Source organism: Manis pentadactyla, chromosome 5, assembly GCF_030020395.1.
Source record: "Manis pentadactyla isolate mManPen7 chromosome 5, mManPen7.hap1, whole genome shotgun sequence".
NCBI lineage: Eukaryota > Metazoa > Chordata > Mammalia > Pholidota > Manidae > Manis > Manis pentadactyla.
Window position 1 is genome coordinate 157,659,740 of NC_080023.1, and position 26,582 is coordinate 157,686,321.

General features: G+C 40.2%; 1 protein-coding gene across 5 annotated transcripts in view; it reads right to left on the reverse strand.

Moving 5' to 3' along the window:
* The window catches only part of NDRG3 (NDRG family member 3), a 75,179-nt gene extending 48,955 nt beyond the window's left edge, over nt 1-26,224 (reverse strand). For 2 of the 5 annotated variants that reach the window (XM_057502972.1, XM_057502975.1), the window contains exons 1-2: nt 26,202-26,224; nt 1,072-1,166 (exon numbers count right to left, since the gene is read on the reverse strand). In XM_057502972.1, coding sequence (XP_057358955.1) covers nt 1,072-1,128 — 57 coding nt within the window. In that variant the 5' untranslated portion in view covers nt 1,129-1,166; nt 26,202-26,224. Of the gene's footprint in view, nt 1-1,071; nt 1,167-26,201 lie in introns of those variants that run through there. The other 3 variants (XM_057502974.1, XM_057502973.1, XM_036902368.2) reach the window with 2 other exon arrangements.
* Between the last annotated feature and the right edge of the window lie 358 nt (nt 26,225-26,582).

Below are 26,582 nucleotides of genomic sequence, written 5' to 3' on the forward strand. Positions count from 1 at the left end.
CCTCTTCATGGCATATCATTTTTGGGACAGCCCTTCACATGCACCAAAGGATAGAGTACTTAAGAAGGGAAGAGTTTTCTGTGGGGAAGCAGCATGAGAAAACAAATTAGGACTAAAAAAGTGTGCAGCTTGCAAAGAAAGACTGTAAGAAATCCAGTCAAAAATAAAGGAAGGGGTGGGAGTGGGGATGGAGAGATGAAGTCACAAGGATGAAAATAAAGCTGGTGGCTTCACAGCCAATAATAAAGGCAGTAAGTCAACAGCCCCTGGAAGTAGGTGAAGGGCCTTGCATTGGGCAAAAAAAGATAATAGGCATCGACAGCACCTTCTGGGGTGGCTCCCTCTTTCCCCATCCCAGTCTCATTCATCTTTACCCTTATTCTTCATCAATACTTCCCTCAGGAAGGATGCCATGGACTCATTCACATCCAGCTACAGAGTATTTTAACAGGGGACAATGACAATACACCAAAAAAGAGAGTTGAAAATAAGGAATTTCAGGCACATTTACTGAATGGAGATGCACAGGAGAGAGGATAAACCTTTCTTTAGCTTTCTGGTAACTCATATCACCACACCACACTTTACTCGCAGAGTCCTGGTGGCTGTTAACAGTGCTGCTCAATGTGCAGTTCTCTAACACTAACATAAACATGAAGTATATTCCCAACACCCAGGCATCCCTGATGAAAACCTCAACATTGACAGAAGGGTCACTTCTACACTTGACAAACTTTATGGAGAGCCTTGCAGCCTATGTACATCACCAGTCATGGATGTTAAGTTTTCCTTATAGAAATTCAAAGTCAAGACACTTCTATTCTAAGTCAAACCCCAGTCTCACACTTTCAAGGATAACTTGATTGAATTTGGCCCATAGAAACAGAAGTAGGAAGAAAGAAAAAGGAATGAAAACATCAAAAGGAGGGTTAAGAAATATATTTTAAAAAGTATTCCCTCCATAGAAAGTCAAGCTAAACATGTTTTGAGTTAGTTACCATTTAGATAGTATGGAAAATGAATGACAGAAGAGACTTAAATATATTTTAGTGAAAACAGAGTAGTCTTTACCTTATCATTTAGAAGTGGTTTGATCTCTGTGAGTTGAACATCCTGGAGTTCATCCATGAGGACAGATGAAAGGATTCTCAAGAATAAAGCAGTAACTGAAACAGTAGAGAAGCAAGTGAAAAAAAAGGCTTAAAGTTGGAGCTGGAAACTAACAGTCACACTACATCTATTTATTCAACTATTAGAGCTTAGTGTCATGCACTTCTCAAGGTGCTAAAGACACAGGAAACTTGATAGTTATAGCAGACAGACTCTAAAGTGGCCTCCACAATCTCTGCCCCATACTCACATACTCGCATAATCCCCACCACTGAGTGTGGGCAGGGATCCATGGCTTGCTTTTAAATAACAGAAAATGGCAATGCATAGGCATGCCTTGGAGATATTATAGGTTCAGTTCTAAATCACTGCAATAAAGTAAGTCACATTAATTTTCTGGCTTACCATTGCATACAGAAGTTATGTTTACACTATACTGTAGTCTATTAAGTGTGCAACAGCATTATGTCTAAAAAAAAGAGTACATATCTTAATTTAAAAATACTTTAGCAATCACCTGAGCTTTCAGCAAGTCATATCACTGATCATAGATTACCATAACAAAAATAGTAATAATGAAAGAGTTTGAAATATTGTGAAAATTACCAAAATGGGACAGAGACATAAAGTGAGCGAATGCTGTTGGAAAAATAGCACCACCAGACTTGCTTGATGCCAGGTTGTCACAAACCTTCAATTTGTAAAAAATGCACTATTTGTGAAGCACAATAAAGCAAAGTGCAATAAAACAATATCTGCCTGTACATGAGTATCTGTACATGATTACATTACATAATTAATATCTTAACATCCATCTTGCTGACCCCACATCATTAACAAGCACCCCAAACATTTGTGCCACCTAAGAGAGCACAAGCCTGATGATATTTAAACTCACTGTAGAACATGATTTTATTCTCAGATCTCAGGCACCCTATAAACTTGACTGAGATACTAAATGCCCAGAAGTGTACTTTTATCTTGTTTTTTTTTGTTGTTGTTTTTTTTTTCTTTTTCTTTTTTTTTTTTTAAATAATTATTTTTTATTGAAGGGTAGTTGACGCACAGTATTACATTACATTAGTTTCAAGTGTACAACACAGTGGTAGAACATTTATATACATAATTTGAGGTTCCAGCTATCACCCTACCAAGCTGTTACAATATCTTGACTATATTCCTTATGCTATACATTACATCCCGGTTACTAATTTATTTTACCATTGGAAGTCTGTCCTCTTTTTTTTTTTTTTTTTTTTTTTGTGAGGGCATCTCTCATATTTATTGATCAAATGGTTGTTAACAACAATAAAATTCTGTATAGGGGAGTCAATGCTCAATGCACAATCATTAATCCACCCCAAGCCTAATTTTCGTCAGTCTCCAATCTTCTGAGGCATAACAAACAAGTTCTTACATGGAGAACAAATTCTTACATAATGAATAAGTTACATAGTGAACAGTACAAGGGCAGTCATCACAGAAACTTTCGGTTTTGCTCATGCATTATGAACTATAAACAGTTCAAATATGAATACTCATTTGGTTTTTATACTTGATTTATATGTGGATACCACATTTCTCTCTGTATTATTATTATTTTTAATAAAATGCTGAAGTGGTAGGTAGATACAAGATAAAGGTAGAAAACATAGTTTAGTGTTGTAAGAGAGCAAATGTAGATGATCAGGTGTGTGCCTGTAGACTATGTGTTAATCCAAGCTAGACAAGGGCAATAAAACATCCACATATGCAGAAGATTTCTCTCAGAACAGGGGGGGTGAGGTTCTAAGCCTCACCTCTGTTGATCCCCAATTTCTCACCTGATGGCCCCCCTGCGACTGTGCCTGTCTTAGGTTGTTCCTCCCTTGAGGAATCTTACCCGTCTCTGGCTAACCAGTCATCTTCCGGGGCCATACAGGGAAATGTGAAGTTGGTAAGTGAGAGAGAAGCCTTATTGTTTGAAAAAGTTAGCTTTTTACTTCTTTGCATATTTATGCCCTGTGGCTTCTATGCCCAGCATTTGTCTTGAGGTATCTTTACCACTTGGAAGAATTATGATACTCGGTTAATTTGATACGAGGCACGAATTCTATTTAAGGGTTGTAATTAGGAAGGAAGAAGAAAAGCTATAGAAGTACCAGGCGGAAGAAAACATGGGAAGATTGATTATTTCTTTGGCATATCTTCTTGTAGAGTACTTGAGCATGAATAGGTTTTAAGCTACTACTTAAATTGCACACACACATTAACATAATAGGAGTATAGTTACATAACCAAAGCATATCTGTAATTACCAGCCATCTGCAGTGAAACCAAGAAAACCAGTTAGGCACCTTAGGCATTTGTGAAAACTTATCTATGACATGGTGGATATTGTCCAACTGAACTTGAACAGTCTGAGAGAAATCAGACAAATTAAAACAACCCATTCCTGGGGACTGTTCACATGCCATATGTTCTTTTAACAGTAAATAGTCTGTAAGACTTTGGAGCGCTATAATTTGCACTTCTCCAAATTCTTGGTTGAGTTCCAACAGTATAGATCCAGTCAAATTTGTTGTTTTACTGTATGCACAGGCCAGCTTAGATATCTCCTTCCTCATTCCCATGGCAAGTCCAGGAACTGGTGGAATGAGTGCATCCACAGCTGTAGCAGTGCGTGGATCTTTGTTGGGGTTTTTTGATGATCATCTTCTGGCATGAGTCTTCCAGAGAGTGCAGATGTTGGAAGTTCTTTTTCATATCGTATCTTAGTTCATTTTCGGGGTAGCCCAATTAGGCTTTGATCCTCTGTATAAACACAAACAGACCCTTTGCCCACACTTTTATATGCCCTTTATACCCTTGTGTAGAACTCGTTGGAGGTTACCACACAGGAACTGCCCTTGTTTTTTTTTTTTTTTTTTTTTTTTTTGCTATCACTAATCTACACTTACATGACGAATATTATGTTTACTAGGCTCTCCCCTATACCAGGTCCCCCCTATAAGCCCCTTTACAGTCACTGTCCATCAGCATAGCAAAATGTTGTAGAATCACTACTTGCCTTCTCTGTGTTGTACAGCCCTCCCTTTTCTCCTACCCCCCCATGCTTGTTAATCTTAATACCCCCCTACTTCTCCCCCCCTTATCCCTCCCTACCCACCCATCCTCCCCAGTCCCTTTCCCTTTGGTACCTGTTAGTTCATTCTTGAGTTCTGTGATTCTGGTGCTGTTTTGTTCCTTCAGTTTTTCCTTTGTTCTTATATTCCACAGATAAGTGAAATCATTTGGTATTTCTCTTTCTCCGCTTGGCTTGTTTCACTGAGCATAATACCCTCCAGCTCCATCCATGTTGCTGCAAATGATTGGATTTGCCCTTTTCTTATGGCTGAGTAGTATTCCATTGTGTATATGTACCACATCTTCTTTATCCAGTCATCTATTGATGGACATTTAGGTTGCTTCCAATTCTTGGCTATTGTAAATAGTGCTGCAATAAACATAGGGGTGCATCTGTCTTTCTCAAACTTGATTGCTGCGTTCTTAGGGAAAATTCCTAGGAGTGGAATTCCTGGGTCAAATGGTAAGTCTTTTGAGCATTTTGATGTACCTCCATACTGCTTTCCACAATGGTTGAACTAACTTACATTCCCACCAGCAGTGTAGGAGGGTTCCCCTTTCTCCACAGCCTCGCCAACATTTGTTGTTGTTTGTCTTTTGGATGGCAGCTATCCTTACTGGTGTGAGGTGATACCTCATTGTAGTTTTAATTTGCATTTCTCTGATAATTAGCGATGTGGAGCATCTTTTCATGTGTCTGTTGGCTATTTGTATTTCTTTCTTGGAGAACTGTCTGTTCAGTTCCTCTGCCCATTTTTTTATTGGGTTATTTGTTTTTTGTTTGTTGAGGCGTGTGAGCTCCTTATATATTCTGGACGTCAAGCCTTTATCGGATGTGTCATTTTCAAATATATTCTCCCATACTGTAGGGATCCTTCTTGTTCTATTGATGGTGTCTTTTGCTGTACAGAAGCTTTTCAGCTTAATATAGTCCCACTTACTCATTTTTGCTGTTGTTTTCCTTGCCCGGGGAGATATGTTCAAGAAGAGGTCACTCATGTTTATGTCTAAGAGGTTTTCGCCTATGTTTTCTTCCAAGAGTTTAATGGTTTCATGGCTTACATTCAGGTCTTTGATCCATTTTGAGTTTACTTTTGTATATGGGGTTAGACAATGGTCCAGTTTCATTCTCCTACATGTAGCTGTCCAGTTTTGCCAGCACCACCTGTTGAAGAGACTGTCATTTCGCCATTGTATGTCCATGGCTCCTTTATCAAATATTAATTGACCATATATGTCTGGGTTAATGTCTGGATTCTCTAGTCTGTTCCATTGGTCTGTGGCTCTGCTCTTGTGCCAGTACCAAATTGTCTTGATTACTATGGCTTTATAGTAGAGCTTGAAGTTGGGGAGTGAGATCCCCCCTACTTTATTCTTCTTTCTCAGGATTGCTTTGGCTATTCGGGGTCTTTGGTGTTTCCATATGAATTTTTGAATTATTTGTTCCAGTTCATTGAAGAATGTTGCTGGTAGTTTCATAGGGATTGCATCAAATCTGTATATTGCTTTGGGCAGGATGGCCATTTTGACGATATTAATTCTTCCTAGCCACGAGCATGGGATGAGTTTCCATCTGTTAGTGTCCCCTTTAATTTCTCTTAAGAGTGACTTGTAGTTTTCAGAGTATAAGTCTTTCACTTCTTTGGTTAGGTTTATTCCTAGGTATTTTATTTTTTTTGATGCAATTGTGAATGGAGTTGTTTTCCTGATTTCTCTTTCTGTTGGTTCATTGTTAGTATATAGGAAAGCCACAGATTTCTGTGTGTTGATTTTGTATCCTGCAACTTTGCTGTATTCCGATATCAGTTCTAGTAGTTTTGGGGTGGAGTCTTTAGGGTTTTTTATGTACAGTATCATGTCATCTGCAAATAGTGACAGTTTAACTTCTTCTTTACCAATCTGGATTCCTTGTATTTCTTTATTTTGTCTGATTGCCGTGGCTAGGACCTCCAGTACTATGTTAAATAACAGTGGAGAGAGTGGGCATCCCTGTCTAGTTCCCGATCTCAGAGGAAATGCTTTCAGCTTCTCGCTGTTCAATATAATGTTGGCTGTGGGTTTATCATAGATGGCCTTTATTATGTTGAGGTACTTGCCCTCTATTCCCATTTTGCTGAGAGTTTTTAACATGAATGGATGTTGAACTTTGTCAAATGCTTTTTCAGCATCTATGGAGATGATCATGTGGTTTTTGTCTTTCTTTTTGTTGATGTGGTGGATGATGTTGATGGACTTTCGAATGTTGTACCATCCTTGCATCCCTGGGATGAATCCCACTTGGTCATGGTGTATGATCCTTTTGATGTATTTTTGAATTCGGTTTGCTAATATTTTGTTGAGAATTTTTGCATCTACGTTCATCAGGGATATTGGTCTGTAGTTTTCTTTTTTGGTGGGGTCTTTGCCTGGTTTTAGTATTAGGGTGATGTTAGCTTCATAGAATGAGTTTGGGAGTATCCCCTCCTCCTCTATTTTTTGGAAAACTCTAAGGAGAATGGGTATTATGTCTTCCCTGTATGTCCGATAAAATTCCGAGGTAAATCCATCTGGCCCGGGGGTTTTGTTCTTTGGTAGTTTTTTGATTACCGCTTCAATTTCGTTGCTGGTAATTGGTCTGTTTAGATTTTCTGTTTCTTCCTGGGTCAATCTTGGAAGGTTATATTTTTCTAGGAAGTTGTCCATTTCTCCTAGGTTTCCCAGCTTGTTAGCATATAGGTTTTCATAGTATTCTCCAATAATTCTTTGCATTTCCGTGGGGTCCGTCGTGATTTTTCCTTTCTTGTTTCTGATACTGTTGATTTGTGTTGACTCTCTTTTCTTCTTAATAAGTCTGGCTAGAGGCTTATCTATTTTGTTTATTTTCTCGAAGAACCAGCTCTTGGTTTCATTGATTTTTGCTATTGTTTTATTCTTCTCAATTTTATTTATTTCTTCTCTGATCTTTATTATGTCCCTCCTTCTGCTGACCTTAGGCCTCATCTGTTCTTCTTTTTCCAATTTCGATAATTGTGACATTAGACCATTCATTTGGGATTGCTCTTCCTTTTTTAAATATGCTTGGATTGCTATATACTTTCCTCTTAAGACTGCTTTTGCTGCGTCCCACAGAAGTTGGGGCTTAGTGTTGTTGTCATTTGTTTCCATATATTGCTGGATCTCCATTTTGATTTGGTCATTGATCCATTGATTATTTAGGAGCGTGTTGTTAAGCCTCCATGTGTTTGTGAGCCTCTTTGCTTTCTTTGTACAGTTTATTTCTAGTTTTATGCCTTTGTGGTCTGAAAAGTTGGTTGGTAGGATTTCAATCTTTTGGAATTTTCTGAGGCTCTTTTTGTGGCCTAGTATGTGGTCTATTCTGGAGAATGTTCCATGTGCACTTGAGAAGAATGTATATCCCGCTGCTTTTGGATGTAGAGTTCTATAGATGTCTATTAGGTCCATCTGCTCTACTGTGTTGTTCAGTGCTTCCGTGTCCTTACTTATTTTCTGCCCAGTGGATCTATCCTTTGGGGTGAATGGTGTGTTGAAGTCTCCTAGAATGAATGCATTGCAGTCTATTTCCCCCTTTAGTTCTGTTAGTATTTGTTTCACATATGCTGGTGCTCCTGTGTTGGGTGCATATATATTTAGAATGGTTATATCCTCTTGTTTTATTGAGCCCTTTATCATTATGTAGTGTCCTTCTTTATCTCTTGTTACTTTCTTTGTTTTGAAGTCTATTTTGTCTGATATTAGTACTGCAACCCCTGCTTTCTTCTCACTTTTGTTTGCTTGAAATATGTTTTTCCATCCCTTGACTTTTAGTCTGTACATGTCTTTGCGTTTGAGGTGAGTTTCTTGTAAGCAGCATATAGATGGGTCTTGCTTTTTTATCCATTCTGTTACTCTGTGTCTTTTGATTGGTGCATTCAACCCATTAACATTTAGGGTGACTATTGAAAGATATGTACTTATTGCCATTGCAGGCTTTAAATTCGTGGTTACCAAAGGTTCAAGGTTAGCCTCTTTAGTATCTTACTGCCTAACTTAGCTCGCTTATTGAGCTGTTATATACACTGTCTGGAGATTCTTTTCTTCTCTCCCTTCTTGTTCCTCCTCCTCGATTCTTCATATGTTGGGTGTTTTGTGCTGTGCTCTTTCTAGGAGTGCTCCCATCTAGAGCAGTCCCTGTAAGATGTTCTGTAGAGGTGGTTTGTGGAAAGCAAATTCCCTCAGCTTTTGTTTGTCTGGGAATTGTTTAATCCCACCGTCATATTTGAATGATAGTCGTGCTGGATACAGTATCCTTGGTTCAAGGCCCTTCTGTTTCATTGTATTAAATATATCATGCCATTCTCTTCTGGCCTGTAGAGTTTCTTTTGAGAAATCTGACGTTAGCCTGATGGGTTTCCCTTTATAGGTGACCTTTTTCTCTCTAGCTGCCTTTAACACTCTTTCCTTGTCCTTGATCTTTGCCATTTTAATTATTATGTGTCTTGGTGTTGCCCTTCTTGGATCCTTTCTGTTAGGGGTTCTGTGTATTTCCGTGGCCTGTTTGATTACTTCCTCCCCCAGTGTGGGGAAGTTTTCAGCAATTATTTCTTCTAAGATACTTTCCATCTCTTTTCCTCTCTCTTCTTCTTCTGGGACCCCTATAATACGGATATTGTTCCTTTTGGATTGGTCACACAGTTCTCTTAATATTGTTTCATTCCTGGAGATCCTTTTGTCTCTCTCTATGTCAGCTTCTATGCGTTCCTGTTCTCTGATTTCAATTCCATCAATGGCCTCTTGCATACTATCCATTCTGCTTATAAACCCTTCCAGAGTTTGTTTCATTTCTGCGATCTCCTTTCTGGCATCTGTGATCTCCTTCCGGACTTCATCCCATTTCTCTTGCGTATTTCTCTGCATCTCTGTCAGCATGTTTATGATTCTTATTTTGAATTCTTTTTCAGGAAGACTGGTTAGGTCTGTCTCCTTCTCTGGTGTTGTCTCTGTGATCTTTGTCTGCCTGTAGCTTTGCCTTTTCATGGTGATAGGAATAGTCTGCAGAACTGGGACGAGTGACGGCTGGAAGGACTTCCTTTCTTGTTGGTTTGTGGCCCTCCTCTCCTGGGAGAACAGCGACCTCTAGTGGCATGTGCTGCGCAGCTGCGTGCAGACAGGGTTTCTGCTTCCTGCCCGGCTGCTATGGAGTCAATCTCCGCTGTTGCTGTGGGCGTGGCCTGGCTCGGGCAGCTACTCCAAAATGGTGGAGTCGCGTTGGAGCAGGAGCTGCTGGGAGGCTATTTATCTCCGTAAGGGGCCTCCCTGCTCCCTGCAGCCCAGGGGTTAGGGTGCCCAGAGATCCCCGGATTCCCTACCTCTGGATTAAGTGACCCGCCCTGCCCCTTAAAGACTTCCAAAAAGCACCCGCCAAAACAAAACAACGTCCACCAAAAAAAAAAAAAAAAAGAAAAAAAAACTTTTAAATTAAAAAAAAAAAAAGTTTTTAATAAAAAAAAAAAAAAAGGTGGTCGTTCGTTTTTCTTTATTCTCCGGTGCCAGCCTCAGGCCTCTGCTCACCCGTCTTTCTGCCCTGTTTTCCTAGTATTGGGGTCCCTATCCCTTTAAGACTTCCAAAAAGCGCTCGCCAAAAGAAAACAGCAAAAAAGCAAAAAAAAATGGTCGCGCGCTTTTCTTATGTCCTCTGTCGCCCAGCCTCCAGTGCCTGCTCACTGTTCTTGCTGCCCTGTTTTCCTAGTATCGAGTGCCCTGCACTCTGACCCGGATGGCTGGGGCTGGGTGCTCGGCAGTCCTGGGCTCCGTCTCCCTCCAGCTCTGCCTGCTCTTCTCCCGCCGGGAGCTGGGGGGAGGGGCGCTCGGTTCCCGCGGGGCCGGGGCTTGTATCTTACCCCGTTCGCGAGGCGCTGGGTTCTCTCAGGTGCGGATGTGGTCTGGATATTGTCCTGTGTCCTCTGGTCTTTATTCTAGGAAGGGTTGTCTTTGTTATATTTTCATAGATATATGTTGTTTTGGGAGGAGATTTCCGCTGCTCTACTCACGCCGCCATCTTCCGCCCCTCCCCCTCTTGTTTTGTTTTTATACCACTTACATTTCAAAAGGGGGATGAGGAGACTTGAATCTTTTACCATGAATTTCAGCCAGGATCTATAATCCTCTATTTTACAGTCCCATTTCGGCCCAGTTAACTCTCAAAATATTGGCCTAAGTGGGTTCTATGCATGGTATGCTTACCTATCAGTCTAAACTGTGCTACTTTTCATTTGGACTTCATTATCAGTAATTTAAAATGGCAATTTTAAAGTTCTTTTTCCTATTATAAAAGCAAAATGCTCACTATAGAAAATGTGGCAATCATGGAAGAATCAAAAGATGTTTTATTTACATTCTTTCTGTCTAAAGACAACCACTGTTAACATTTTAGTCTATTTCCATTTGTTCTTTTTTCCATGTAAAACAGTAATTTCCTGAAACTGTCTTTCCAACCTATCACTTTATTTCCTACTTTAATTCACTCACTTGAAAGCAGGTACTTTAAGATGTTAATTCTTCAAATGTGACTCCACATGTATGTCTGTGTGGGGGGGGGCGGTTGTCAAGGAGCCTCAGGGTCGGAGGAAAGCCTAAGGTGCCCTTAGGCCCAAAGTGCCTGGCACTGACCTAGTGTTACTATGCACTTTTTAAAGATGAAGAAAAATGTGATATTTGTGCCAGGACAAACATTTAAACAAGGGCACAAATTAAATGGGAAGGTGTCCCTATCAGTTGAGCCCAATGCACTTAATGCAGGACAGTAAGTTGCTCCAGTGTGACTTAGAAATTGGCAACAAGACAGTAGATGTTCATCATCCATATTATAGGGGACCTAATGATTCTTCCAGAGACTGAATCTTTGCTCAGTTCTCATTGTCCTGAGATCTTGCCAATGAGCAGTTTTATAACATCAATAAGAAAACTAAGATCACATGGTGGAAAATGCCATTTCCAGATCCCTAAACTACACAGCCTGGCTCCCTTCTGAGGATTTAAGACCTGCAGTTACCTTATCTGCACAAATGAAATGGTTGCCAGACTCTATCCTGGTACTAAGGGCTATTAATATTTTTTAAAGGCTAGCAGGGATTACATAAACTGCAGCAAATAACACAATGTTCACCTTCTTTCCCAGTTTTACGAGGTAGAGGGAAGACTGACAAGTAAAAACCAGCCATCCTCCAGCTGAGGATTTTAAAAAGATTCAACAGGCCAGACCAATTAGAAGAGGAATATTCTGGGAAAGAGAGGAATTCAGTAGTTTACTGCAGCAATCTCACTAAAAGGTGACAGCAGTCCGACCATGCTTTTGGAATCACAGCAATAAAGAGAAAGGAAGATCTGGAATATAAATTGGTAAAAATAGCTAAGGTCAGAAAAGTCAGATTTTGCCAAAGTTTCTAGTTATAGATTTAAAAGAATGATGATGTAATGAACAGAAAAGAGGAACTGAGAAGCAATAACAAAGAAATTGGTTAAAAAAATTGATTTTGAGTCAGAGCTGAACTTTGGGCACTGAAGAGACCCAAGCACAGACAGGAATTAGAATTAGTGAGGAAAATCTGTAGGCACTCACCTAACCAGAGATAAGGCTCTGGGCTCTTCTGAAAGACAACTTAGTGAGGGAAAAGAAAGCAGAACCAGTCTGCTTTCTTTTGTCTCTACAAAGAAAAAAAGAAGCTCATAGATGCAAGAGGAAAAGCAAAAATACAGTGTCAAAAGTAGTCAAGGTAGATTTACATGAAAGGGGCGTAAAACTCAAAAGCTGAAGAGTTGAGGAGCATGAGGACTAAGAAAGGGCCATTAGCTTTGGACAATATAAATCAATGGGATTAAAATCTAGGAAAAATGAGATTCACTTCTCTGTGCTAAAAGGCTCATGACTATGTAGGTCATTTTTAGAAATATGAAACACATTTCTGAGTTGAAATGCAAGCAAAAATGTTCCTAGGATGGCCAGGAAAGACACGGGTAACAGTGTTCTTTGATACTCAGAATCAGCACTGAGAGGGCCTTTAAAGATCATCAACATTACTGACTTCTAATTTTGGCATCCAAACTCTGAAATAGAAAAAAGTGTAGGTGGTTTGCTGGAGTAGTGATGAGACCAGTTAAGGCTCTACAGAACACTGTCAAGTTCATTGATACAGTATCACAATACCTCCCAGGTTATCACAGATGAAAAGACACTGGGGTGCAAAGGAGAGAAATTTAGCAGACTGCCTCACTGCACCCACTCCACACTAAGGACCTCTTTATCTCTGGTCCTAAATCATACTGAGTGATTAGGATCAGGTCTCTAGGACTAAATCCTACTATAAAGTTAGTAACAAGAAGGCATAGATTCGGAACTAGCGTTCACTTTCACCCATTAATTCAAAGGAGTAGGGGAGATTAAGTCTATAAGCAAATCCCACAGTTCAAAGCGGTATAAACATGAGCCTATGAACTGGACAAACTCTAAAGCAGTTTCTCAACCCCAGCACCACTGACATTTTGGGTCAAATAATTCTGTGGTGGGGACCAGCCTGTGCACTGTAGAATGTCTGGCAGCATTCTGACCTGTACACAACACATGACAGAGGCACACTCCTCCAACAGCTGTGACAATCAAAAATGTCTCCAGATATTGCCAAATGGCCCCCACTTAAGAGGCACTGCTCTAAGGGTTACTGAGGTTGGGGCAAAGGTCAGTTAATACAAGGTTGTGGGTGCTGAGAGTTTCATGGAGGAGATTAATATTTGAACTGGACCTTCAAGAAGAGATTAAATTTCTGTAGGTGAGGATAAGAAAAGAATAAAAGAAGGAATTCCAGAAAGGAAAGAGAGCTTAAAAGCAAGCAGATGAGAAGCTCAGGTCTGCTGGAAAATGTTCCAGTTTGGCAGAAGAGCAGAGACTCCTGTTGGTAACAGGAGATAAGGCTAAAAATACCTATTGGAGTCAGGTTACAGATAACTCTCGATCAACTAATAGGAGACACACACACATAATGAGATAGCCAACAATATAAGATACCACACAGATGTTTTAATAGTGTGAATCAAACCAGTGGTATTTCCAGGTGTCCTACCTCCCCAAAAGGACAGAATGTTGCTTGAGTATCACATCTTAACACTGCACTTGGTGTTCACTACATTCAGTCAGGACTAAACAAAGCTCAGAACCAGTTCATAGGTGGGAGAAATAACTAAGGACTGGAATGGTGAGGAGTTTCCCAAAGAAGGTAAGAATTACAAAACTTGAATGGATACGTTTTGGGTAGCTGGAAGGGAGGAAAGGATATTTCAGGTGCAGACATTTGGGATAGGAAAGAAAGAAAGGTCCACAATATTACCTAGGAGATACCAAGAAAAATGTAGCTGGGAAAGAAGACAAGGGTGGTCAGAACAAAAGAGCACATGAATCAGGCTTTACTGTGTGCACAACCACTGAGGGTTCCTGAGGTTTAAAGAACTGAGAATAACAGTTCTTTAAAATGTGATCATCTTCCCATCTATATGCTGCTTACAAGAGACTCACCTCAAACCCAAAGACATGCACAGACTAAAAGTCAAGGGATGGAAAAAGATATTTTATGCAAACAACAGGGAGAAAAAAGCAGGTGTTGCAGTACTAGTATCAGACAAAATAGACTTCAAAACAAAGAAAGTAATAAGAGATAAAGAAGGACATTACATAATGATAAAGGGGTCAGTCCAACAAGAGGATATAACCATTATAAATAAATATGCAAACAATACAGGAGCACCAGCATATGTGAAACAAATACTAACAGAATTAAAGGAGGAAATAGAATGCAATGCATTCATTTTGGGAGACTTCAACACACCACTCACTCCAAAGGATAGATCCACCAGACAAAATAAGTAAGGACACAGAGGCACTGAACAACACACTAGAACAGATGGACCTAATAGACATCTATAGAACTCTACATCCAAAAGCAACAGGATACACATTCTTCTCAAGTGCACATGGAACATTCTCCAGAATAGACCACATACTAGGCCACAAAAAGAGCCTCAGTAAATTCAGAAAGACTGAAATTCTACCAATCAACTTTTCAGACCACAAAGGTATAAAACTAGAAATAAATTGTACAAAGAAAGCAAAAAGGCCCACAAACACATGGAGGCTTAACAACATACTCCTAAATAATCAATGGATCAATGACCAAATTAAAATAGAGTCAAGCAATATATGGAAACAAATGACAACAACACAAACCCCCAACTTCTGTGGGACGCAGTAAAAGCAGTTTTAAGAGGAAAGAATATAGCAATCCAGGCATATTTAAAGAAGGAAGAACAATCCCAAATGCATAGTCTAACATCAAAATTATTGAAATGGGAAAAAGAAGAACAAATGAGCCCTAAAGTCAGCAGAAGGAGGGACATAATAAAGATCAGAGAAGAAATAAATAAAATGGAGAAGAATAAAACAATAGAAAAAAATCAATGAAACCAAGAGCTGGTTCTTCGAGAAAATAAACAAAACAGATAAGCCTCTAGACAGACTTATTAAGAGAAAAAGAGAATCAACACACATCAACAGAATCAGAAACAAGAAAGAAAAAATCACGACGGACCCCACAGAAATACAAAGAATTATTAGAGAATACTATGAAAACCTATATGCTAACAAGCTGGAAAACCTAGAAGAAATGAACAACTTCCTAGAAAAATACAACCTTCCAAGACTGACCAAGGAAGAAACAGAAAATCTAAACAAACCAATTACCAGCAACGAAATTGAAGTGGTAATCAAAAAACTACCCAGGAACAAAACCCCAGGTCAGATGGATTTACCTCGGAATTTTATCGGACATACAGAGAAGACATAATACCCATTCTTCTTAAACTTTTCCAAAAAATAGAAGAGGAGGGAATACTCCCAAACTCATTCTATGAAGCCAACATCACCCTAATACCAAAACCAGGCAACAACCCCACCAAAAAAGAAAATTACAGACCAATATCCCTAATGAACGTAGATGCAAAAATACTCAACAAAATATTAGCAAATCGAATTCAAAAATACATCAAAAGGGTCATACACCATGACCAAGTGGGATTCATCCCAGGGATGCAAGGATGGTACAACATTCAAAAATCCATCAACATCATCTACCACATAAAGAAAAAGAAAGACAAAAACCACATGATCATCTCCATAGATGCTGAAAAAGCATTTGACAAAATTCAACATCCATTCATGATAAAAACTCTCAGCAAACTTCTATAGCTTTTCTTCTTCCTTCCTAATTACAACCCTTAAATAGAATTCGTGCCTCATATCGAATTTACCGAGTATCATAATTCTTCCAAGTGGTAAAGATACCTCAAGACAAATGCTGGGCATAGAAGCTACAGGGCATAAATATGCAAAGAAGTAAAAAGCTAACCGTTTCAAACAATAAGGCTTCTCTCTCACTTACCAACTTTACATTTCCCTGTATGGCCCCGGAAGATGACTGGTTAGCCAGAGACGGGTAAGATTCCTCAAGGGAGGAACAACCTAAGACAGGCACAGTCACAGGGGGGCCATCAGGTGAGAAACTGGGGATCAACAGAGGTGAGGCTTAGAACCTCACCCCCCCGTTCTGAGAGAAATCTTCTGCATACGTGGATGTTTTATTGCCCTTGTCTAGCTTGGATTAACACATAGTCTACAGGCACACACCTGATCATCTACATTTGCTCTCTTACAACACTAAACTGTTTTCTACCTTTATCTTGTATCTACCTACCACTTCAGCATTTTATAAAAAATAATAATAAAGAGAGAAATGTGGTATCCACATATAAATCAAGTATAAAAATCAAATGAATATTCATATTTGAACTGACTGTTTATAGTTCATAATGCATGAGCAAAACCGAAGGTTTCTGTGATGACTGCCCTTGTACTGTTCACCATGTAACTTATTCACTATGTAAGAATTTGTTCTCCATGTAAGAACTTGTTCGTTATGCCTCAGAAGATTGGAGACTGACGAAAATTAGGCTTGGGGTGGATTAATGATTGTGCATTGAGCATTGACTCCCCTATACAGAATTTTATTGTTGTTAACAACCATTTGATCAATAAATATGAGAGATGCCCTCACAAAAAAAAAAAAAAAAAAAAGTACACACTTCCAATTGTAAAATAAATAAGTAACCGTGATGTAATGTATAGCATAAGGAATATAGTCAAAATATTGTAACAACTTCATATGGTGATAGCTGGTACCTAGAATTATCATGTATATAAATGTTGAATCACTGTGTTGTACACCTGAAACTAATGTAATACTGTGTGTCAACTACCCTTCAATAAAAAATAATTATCTAAAAAAAACACAAAAAACTCTCAGCAAAATGGGTATACAGGGAAAGTACCTCAACATAATAAAGGCCATATATGATAAACCCACAGCCAACATTATACTGAACAGCGAGAAGCTGAAAGCTTTTCCTTTGAGATCGGGAACAAGACAGGGATGCCCACTTTTCCCACTGTTACTCAACATAGTACTGGAGGTCCTAGCCATGGCAATTAGACAAAACAAAGAAATACAAGGAATCCAGATTGGTAAGGAAGAAGTTAAACTGTCACTATTTGCAGATGACATGATATTGTACATAAAAACCCCTAAAGACTCCACTCCAAAACTACTAGAATATCAGAATTCAGCAAAGTTGCAAGATACAAAATTAACACACAGAAATCTGTGGCTTTCCTATACACTAACAATAAACTAATAGAAAGAGAAATCCGGAAAACAATTCCACTCACAATTGCATCAAAAAGAATAAAATACCTAGAAACCTAACCAAGGAAGTGAGAGACCTATACCCTGAAAACTACAAGACACTCTTAGGAGAAATTAAAGAGGACACTAACAAATGGAAACTCATGCCATGCTCCTGGCTAGAAAGAATTAATATCGTCAAAATGGCCATCCTGCCCAAAGCAATATACAGATTCAATGCAATCCCTATCAAATTACCAACAGCATTCTTCAAAAAACTGGAACAAACAGTTCAAAAATTCATATGGAAACACCAAAGACCCCAAATAGCCAAAGCAATCCCAAGTAAGAAGAATAAAGTGGGGGGGATCTCACTCAACTTCAAGCTCTACTACAAAGCCACAGTAATCAAGACAGTTTGGTACTGGCACAAGAATAGACCCACAGACCAGTGGAACAGAATACAGACTTCAAACATTAACCCAAAATATATGGTCAATTAATATATGATAAAGGAGCCATGGACATACAATGGGGAAATGAGAGTCTCTTCAACAGATGGTGCTGGCAAAACTGGACAGCTACATGTAAGAGAATGAAACTGGATCACTGTCTAACCCCATACACAAAAGTAAATTCAAAATGGATCAAAGACCTGAATATAAGTCATGAAACCATAACACTCTTAGAAAAAAACATAGGCAAAAATCTCTTGGACATAAACATGAGCGACTTCTTCATGAACTTATCTCCCCGGGCAAGGGAAACAAAAGCAAAAATGAACAAATGGGACTATATCAAGCTGAAAAGCTTCTGTACAGCAAAGGAACAAAAAGGTATCCTACAGTATGGGAGAATATATTCATACCGATCTGATAAAGGGTTGACATCCAAAATATATAAAGAGCTCATGCACCTCAACAAACAAAAAGCAAATAATCCAATTAAAAAATGGGCAGAGGAGCTGAATAGACAGTTCTCTGAAGAAGAAATTCAGATGGCCAACAGACACATGAAAAGATGCTCCACATTGCTAATCATCAGAGAAATGCAAATTAAAATCACAATGAGATATTGCCTCACACCAATAAGGATCGCCACCATCCAAAAGACAAACAACAAATTTTGGTGAGGTTGTGGAGAAAGGGGAATCCTCCTACACTGCTGGTGGGAATGTAAATTAGTTCAACCATTGTGGAAAGCAGTATGGAGGTTCCTCAAAAAACTCAAAATAGACATACCATTTGACCCAGGAATTCCACTTCTAGGAACTTACCCTAAGAATGCAGCAGCCCAGTTTGAAAAAGACAGATGCACCCTATGTTTATCGCAGCACTATTTACAATAACGAAGAAATGGAAGTAAACTAAGTGTCCATCAATAGATGAATGGATAAAGAAGATGTGGTACATATACACAATGGAATATTATTCAGCCATAAGAAGAAAACAAATCCTACCATTTGCAACAACATGGATGGAGCTAGAGGGTATTATGCTCAGTGAAATAAGCCAGGTGGAGAAAGACAAGTACCAAATGATTTCACTCATATGTGGAGTATAAGAACAAAGAAAAACTGAAGGAACAAAACAGCAGCAGAATCACTGAACCCACGAATGGACTAACAGTTACCAAAGGGAAAGGGACTGGGGAGGATGGGTGGAAAGAGAAAGGGGGCCTTACGATTAGCATGTATAATGTGGGTGGGGGCACGGGGAGCGCTGCACAACACAGAGAAGACAAGTATGATTCTATAGCATCTTACTATGCTGATGGATAGTGACTGTAATGGGGTTTGTGGGGAGGACCTGGTGAAGGGGGGAGCCTAGTAAACATAATGTTCTTCATGTAATTGTAGATTAATGATACCAAAAAAAAATGTGGTCATTTTATTCAGTAGTTATTTTAGAAAGACCCGGGGAGCTTTGAAGAATGTCAATACCCAGGCCCCAGCCTTAAAGATCCAATTTAATTAGGTTAGAGTAGGACCCAGCAACTGTTTTTAAAGCACCATAAGTGATTCTTAGATATAGCTAGGGCTGAGAACCACTGTCTATAGTCAACCATTGTCCCCAAATGAGAAAAGTCTTGAAATTTAAGAAATTTGCCTAAATTCATGCAGCCGGTTGGGTATGGGGCTGGGACTGGCATCTAGACTCCTATTCCAAGTTCTGAAAAATATTGCAGAGTACTGGGCTGAACTCCACACTTCAGTCTGTAAGGAGCACAATTATTTGATGACTGGGATCTTGAAGTGTACCACCATTAAAGCCTGAATTAATCTAATCATAAAACTATTGACTTAAGCTTCCCCTCAAGTGTCCAGGGTAATGGATGCTGGGTTCACCGCTGTCTCCTGGGGGCCCTTAGGAAAGGATCTCAGGAGACTCCAGAAAGCCAGACAAACAAGCCAAACCACCCAGCTCAAAGGAATAAATGACTTTAAAATACAGCTGAGCTTCTGTACTACCATAAAGGGAAGTCTGGGTTTCTCTTCACCAGAAGAAACACTCTCAGAGATGCTATCCCATAAGCAAAGGTGGGGGAAAAGTGATCAAAGACAGCTACTGAAGAATGGCTCACAGACCCCTACTTTAACAGGAAACACCCTGGTGGTCCTCAGCCCTGCATAAGGCAATCCACATACCTTGTGTTTTTCTGAAAGGAAAGCGGCATGCTTTACAACAGGCCCACCTTCCTGTTGTATCACTCCTGGATTCTGGCAGGAGGTGGTAAACAGAAGGTTTGCAAAAGACTGCCAAGCTGGGAATTTGAACCTGCTCTACATACTCATACTATTTATTCGAGGGTGCTGGTACAGATAACTACTAGAACAAAGCAACACCACCTAGGGACCTTCTTGTTAATACCAGACAGCCACCAACCAGCTGAAGCTCTAACATGGGTTTACACTAATGTAAGTCTAGAAGCAGAAGCACTACCCTCTCATTTCCACTCCTCAAGGATGCAGCTCAGTACACTAGAAAAGCTACTGGCAAGGCTCTAGTACCTACTACATGTTCTTAAGGTGGGCTCTGGGTTCCCGCCAGCTCTAAGACTGAATCCTTAAAAACAATTTTTTTAAATTCAAGTATCGTTGATATATAATCTTATGTTGGTTTCTAATGTACAACACAGTGGTTCAACAGTTACCCATATTATTAAATCCTCCCCCCTCTAGTGCCATTACTATCTATCAAAGTAGAAATATGTTACAGAATCATTGACTATATTCTACATGCTATACCTACTGTCCCTGTGACCAACTTATATTGTGTTTGCAAACTGAAGACAATTTTGTTCTTTAAGACAGCCTGAGTGGAGACAAAGGACAAACAAGAGCCCTAAGATGCAGAATTTAATACTCATATTGATAAATTAAGCACTCATTCTAAGCCAAATACCATGATAAGCATTTCATTTCATTTATCCTTTCATTATGTCATTTTACTTCCCAACACACTTATTAGATAGGGACTGTAATCCTTCTCATTTTACAGATGAAGATACCTGAGACCAAAGGTCACACAGCTAGCAGCTGGCAGAGTAAAGATTTGCACCTAAGCAGACTGCAGCTTGAGCCTGGGCAGACCTCTAAAAACAACTTTTCCCTCTTGAGGCTGCCAACTGATCATTAATTCTTCTGCTTATTTTTTCAGGTTTGGTTACTGGAGTTTACCAGGATCCTAATGATCAAAGACTTTGAATACTGAAAAGCACCACACAAAATTTAGGTATTATCACCACCATCATCATCATTAATTAATAGGAGTTTGAAAAGCAATCTGCCCTATGGGCTGTCTAGTCACCCAAAGTTACATTTAAGTCAATGCCCTGCTTAAAACCATGTCCCAACACAAAGGTTTAAAAGAGGCAAAACTGAAGAGTGGCAGGAGGGGCCCTGGCCTCAGAGCTATCTCAGCTGCAGAATAAACAAACAGTCTGATTCCTTCTCTCTCTGCCAACTATTATGGTTTCACATAAAATTGGCTTTAGAGCTAAAATCTCACAATTTAAAAAAAGCATTCAACTTTTATCCCTAAGTTGAAAGTTAAAGCTTAAAAATACAGAAGTATTTTAAGTACAAAACTGTCATTTTTAATAAACAGTTGTGTCCGATTTGAAAGCAAATGGTATTTCTGGAAAGATTATCATATGACAAATACCAACTCAGTGAAAAGCCGAGACTTCTAATCTTAAATTATCATTAGAAATGGAAAGCAACCCCATGCTATTTTTATGAACTACATACAATTTTTCTTACCCTGATTTATTATATTTATGAATTTTTAGGCCATCTCACTCAGTTCCTAGAACAGTAACTATTGCCTCCAAACCTGAAACAGCATTATCTCTACAAGGATACTGCAAAATTTACCCAAAAACCCCAAAAAACCTTATAAGTTTTAAGTAGTAAAATCAAGTATGAAGAGTGGCTACAACAGAAATTTATACTTGATCAACAGAAAACTGCAGTCTGTGGGCATTTTTAGGAGGTGAGGGGATTATAGCCAAATGATAAACAGCTAAAGCCTAGGGGAAGCCTCCCCTCTACTTGGAAAACTAACTTTAATTTCCTATATAAAATCTCTGAGGAAGGTAAAAAGCAGCACCTCCAAACAAAAAGTTGGGGAGAATGCCTGCTCCATATCAGATGTTCTTTACCAAGTTTAATAGCATAGCCTGTTTGGCAACATAATTAGTATTTATATGGAATTCAACTCAGAATATAATGAAACCATACTTCCTCCAAAGTACACCCCATTCAGCCATCAACAGACATTTATACAGGATTGATAAGATGTCAAATTCTGTGAGGTACTATGGAAAGCACGACAGAGTTTTGAGTACACTATACCCTTCGACTGAAGAGATAAGATCAAAAGACCTCATATTACCCATTTTTGTATGACAATAAAACAGTCCTCCAAAGATTCTAAGAAGGGACTAGCAGTTACCAAAGGGAAGGGGTTGGGGAGGGAGAAGGGGATTAAAGGGCATTATGATTGGCACACATAATGTAGTGGGGTCACGGGGAAGGCATTATAGCACAGAGAAGACAAGTAGTGACTCTATAGCATCTAACTACACTGATGGACAGTGACTGCAATGGAGTGTGGGATGGGACTTGATAATATGGGTGAATGTAGTAACCACAATGTTGCTCATGTGAAACCTTCATAAGATTGTATAGCAATGATACCTTAATAAAAATAAATAAATAAAACATCCTCCATATATCTCAGTTCATTCATGAACAATTAATGGCAAAACTGTATGTAAATATTATAAATACAATACAATCAGCCCTATGATTAAAGTAAAAAATTTTCATTTAATAAGGAAAGCCTTTAAATCTGATAATTACTCATCCTCAATATAGGTTAATTGTGTAGTACCTTCAAGCAGTCTCTTAAAGAGGGGGGTTGGTTTAAAAGGTCTATCAGAATAGATGACTTGACACCCAGTTATGCAGTAAACCCAAAACATTATCAATCTTTGGACTTGGAAGTGCTTTGACACACCCCTTCCTTTCATTATGTCTATTCAAGCTTGTTGATTTTTTCTTCACGAATCTCCCATTTGCCTTTGCCTTTTCTTTCTGACTCTCCTCACCTCTTGCCTGGACTTGCACTTCACTTACCAAGTGCTTGTTATCTGCTATGCACAGAGCTAGACCCTCTTTCCTTGCTCTTAGGAAGCTCACATGATACTCAGTAGCGCTGTTACTTGCCCATCTTGATCACCAGACTGAAAGCTTTAGCAAAGGCTTTGTATTTCATACAGCTACTCTAAAATGTTTGTTTTATGAAATTAGATTACCTTAGCAAGTCCTTTTAAATCCATATATATTTTAGTATATGTCTTCAAAAAGACTCTTTTCTTCCCTTTTCAAAATACAGAAACAATATATGCACAATGCAGAAACAACATAGAAAGGTGGAAAGTAAAAACTGAATTCTCCAACCCCCTAATTCTCACTTCCAGAAGTGACTACTATTATAGTTTGGAATGTGCCTTTCCAGAACTTTCCTACACTAGTATGTAAAACACACACAACACTTACACTTTTTTGGAACAAGTTCTTTGACAGTTTCTGACACTAGCTTCTCAAATTTCTAATCCAGTTGAAATTCTCAAAGTGCTGTCCTTCATTAGAAGCATCAGCATCATCTAGGAACTTGTCAGAAATACAAATTCTTGAGCCCCATTCCCAACTTGCTGAATCAGAAACTCTGGAGAGGGGGCTCCCCCACAATCTGGGTTTTAACAAACTCTTCAGTGATTCTAATACACATTAGGTTGAGAACCACTGCTCTAACCCAGTCATGCCTCCCTAGGCCAGCCAGTTTTTATTACTGCTCTTAAACATGCCAGGCATTGTTATCTTGCTTTAGTTTTACGACCTGACTTCTATATGCCTTCCTTTGTCCTTTTGAGCAATTCTGACCCCACCAATTGTCAAAGCCCAGAAAGTCCTAACTCCTCCCCAAAGTGCTCTCATTGCCACAGCTCAGACCCTCTTGCCCCTCCCCCAACTCCTATGACACACCTAGTTTTTCCACCACACAATTTACCAATTAGGTATCTCTCTTCAATGTTAGAGAACAGTTCTTTACTATTCTCCTAACAGATCATAATCTCCTTGAAGACATGAATATTTTTGTTATTTCTTCCTCACCCCTGTTGTAAGCACATAAATGGAATTTTTTAAAAGTTGCTGGTTAATGTCTTTAAGGATGAATTCACTGAGAGAAATACTGATAAAACTTTAATGGATAAGACCTCTGGAATTTCAACTTGTGGTCCCAGTATTGTGACCTTGGGCAAGTTCAGTTCTTAGGATGGGGTCTGTAAAAGCCAGAAAGTTGGACTCAATGACTTGATGCTTCCCTTTGGCTTGACAGCTCATGATTTTATGAAATGTCTCATGATGGAATACCTTATTCCATTATACTCTCATATTGCTTCACTTGTAATGCTATTATGGAAATTTTTAGACCTGAGCTACAGTTAGGTATGATGTTACGTGGTTAACTAGTAAGCTCTTACAACATGAACCATGTTTTATTCATTTGGAAACTTTACACCATACCCAGCACTATGCCTTACACCTAATAGCTCAATGTATTTGCAAAAATTTAGAAAAACTCTTTAAAAAGCTTCATTTATGTAAAGAACCCGTGCAAAGACCTGCTGTCTCTCTAAGGGCCCTTTTGAATATTATTGTAAATAGTACAAAATGATTCATGGTAGAAATTGTGATTACTCTGATAGCATCAGGAGCAGTCAGCCACATAAGGCAAAAGAATATAAAGTGAATCTCACATGTATTTAGTGATAGACTAAAAGGCCTTAAGTCTCAGGCTACCTCATTGGAACATGCAAATAAAAACTGGCCTGTACACTTAAGCAGCATACATCAACTCCACTGCTGGTGATAAACAGGTTTCTTGATGCAGTATTCTTCTCTGCAATTTTCAGAAGCAACAGGGTGGACTAGAGACCTATGAGTGGCAAGTGGTAACCAGAGGTGAATTTAAGGGAGGGACAGCAAAGAGAAATTGAAGGCAAGAGGAAGAGCAGTAGGACAGCAGGAAACACCACTTAAAAGGAGCAGTGGAAATTCACTGAGTCTTTACTAAGAGCCTATTATGAGCCAAGCACTTTTGGCTACAAAGATGGTCACTGACTTCAAGGGGCTAACATTCCTAAGGGTAATACTGAAGTCTCTACCCTAGTGTGAGCGAGAGAGAGAGAGAGAGACAGACAGACAGACAGACAGACAGACAGACAGACAGACAGAGACAGAGAGGTTATAATTGGGAAAATCAAGCAAGGAAGGTTTCACAGAATAGATGGTGAGTTAAGCTCTTAAGGGTGTAGGAGGATTTGCTAAGGGAGAAAAAAAGAGTTTGAACTAGTTATTCTGGGGAAGAAACATTCACATTTTTACAGCTGTTCCTCTGGGACTTTAAATCATGAATGCTTCTCATTTTCAGCACCACTTTGTCAATGCTTTCTCTTTTTACTTTATCTTAAATACTGAGATGTTCAAACCCAGTGCTGGAACAGAGCCACAAAGCCCCAGAATGAGGTGAGTGCTCGCCAAATTTGCTCTGTCACCTCTAAATCCATCCAGCCCAGTCCTGCTCTCCTGGCAGCCAGAAAAGTAAGGATAATTATATCCTCTGGGGGCAAAATCTGGATGGGCAGACAAATCTTACTCCTGTTCTTCCAGTAAGCCACCAGGAAGAGATTCCCTACCTCCCTAAGCCACCAGGCTCCTAGTCTACCTGCGACAGGGAGGCCAGCTCTGCAGAAAAAAGCCTATGTGTAAAGGAAGGGAGAGGCACTGGATTGAGAAACGTCGGGTCATTAAATGAGATAATCTTACTAAAACGTTTAGCAAGATCAATAAACCACCCCATGAAGACAAAAAAATAAAAGATCAATAGCACACAGCAAGCGTTGGAGGAATGTGAGCTCTTATTAATAGCATTCCTATCACTGTTAATATTATTGCAGTAACACCTCAATTGTACTTCAACACATGAAAACAGTTTTTTGCTGCCTCCTTTTATGAGGCTGAAGAACAACTCCAATTTTTTAAAGGTGCAAGATCAAATTCCAAATGCACTGACCTGAGAGCCCGAGTTCAGGAGCCCTCCCTGCCTCTAGTGAGGCGCGTGACCTTGGGAGCAACACTTCGCCGTGCCTCAGTTTCCCTATCTGTAAAGTGGGGCTAAGAAGCCCTTCCCCTCAAGGTCGGCGTGGGTTCCGGGTTGGGGGTACCTTTTGCTGCACCATGGCCGCACGGGTGCAAGGTGAGATCACGGCCCATTTTCCAAACCCCCTTGGCTCTCGGGCGTCCCGGGTAGATGAATGCCCGGCCCCGAGGCCCACAGAACTCAGCCGCCTGCAGAGCAGGAGCAGGAATGGGGGTCATGCCTGCCGGGTCTGCGACCGAGGGTGTCGGGCGCCCGCACTCTGTCGCCAGAGGGCTAGCCGAGGGGCCCCCAGCACGGGCGCGAGCAGCACGGGGAGGCCGGACTGCCCGGGTCCCGCGAGCGGGGACGGTAGATGTCACGGGGAACCAAGAGAAGGCTGGCAACGCGGGCCGGGCCCCGCCGCACCGCGGAGACCAGGCGGGGAAAAAGGCAAGGAGAGCAACGCCCCCACAGGGAGCGCCGCACACCCCTCGCGGGCCGGGCTGAGGCGTTCACTCACCTGAGGTGTTGGCACCCGCCGTCAGTGCAGCAGCGGCAGCAGCGGTGGCGGCGGCCAGAGGGGCGGGGGAAATTCTGCGGCTGCGCAGGCGCGCTGAGGCTGTCGGAGCTGCGCAGGCGCTCTGCGCCCACCCGCCCTGGGAACTACCGAAAACATGGGGACCGTACCGGGAGGGGCCTGCGGCGCCATCTTGGATGTAGTTTCTCTGGCTGCGGAGCATCCTCCGAGAACCTTAAAACTAGAGCAGCCCGGGGGGAGGGGTGTTGAACGCTGCGTTTTGGCCGGCCTCCTCCCCTTCCGCTGAGTCGCATCCTTAACAAGGCCCTAAGAACTCTTGCAGAGGAGAGCATCCTCGTTTTACGTGGGTCCAGAGGCTTATCT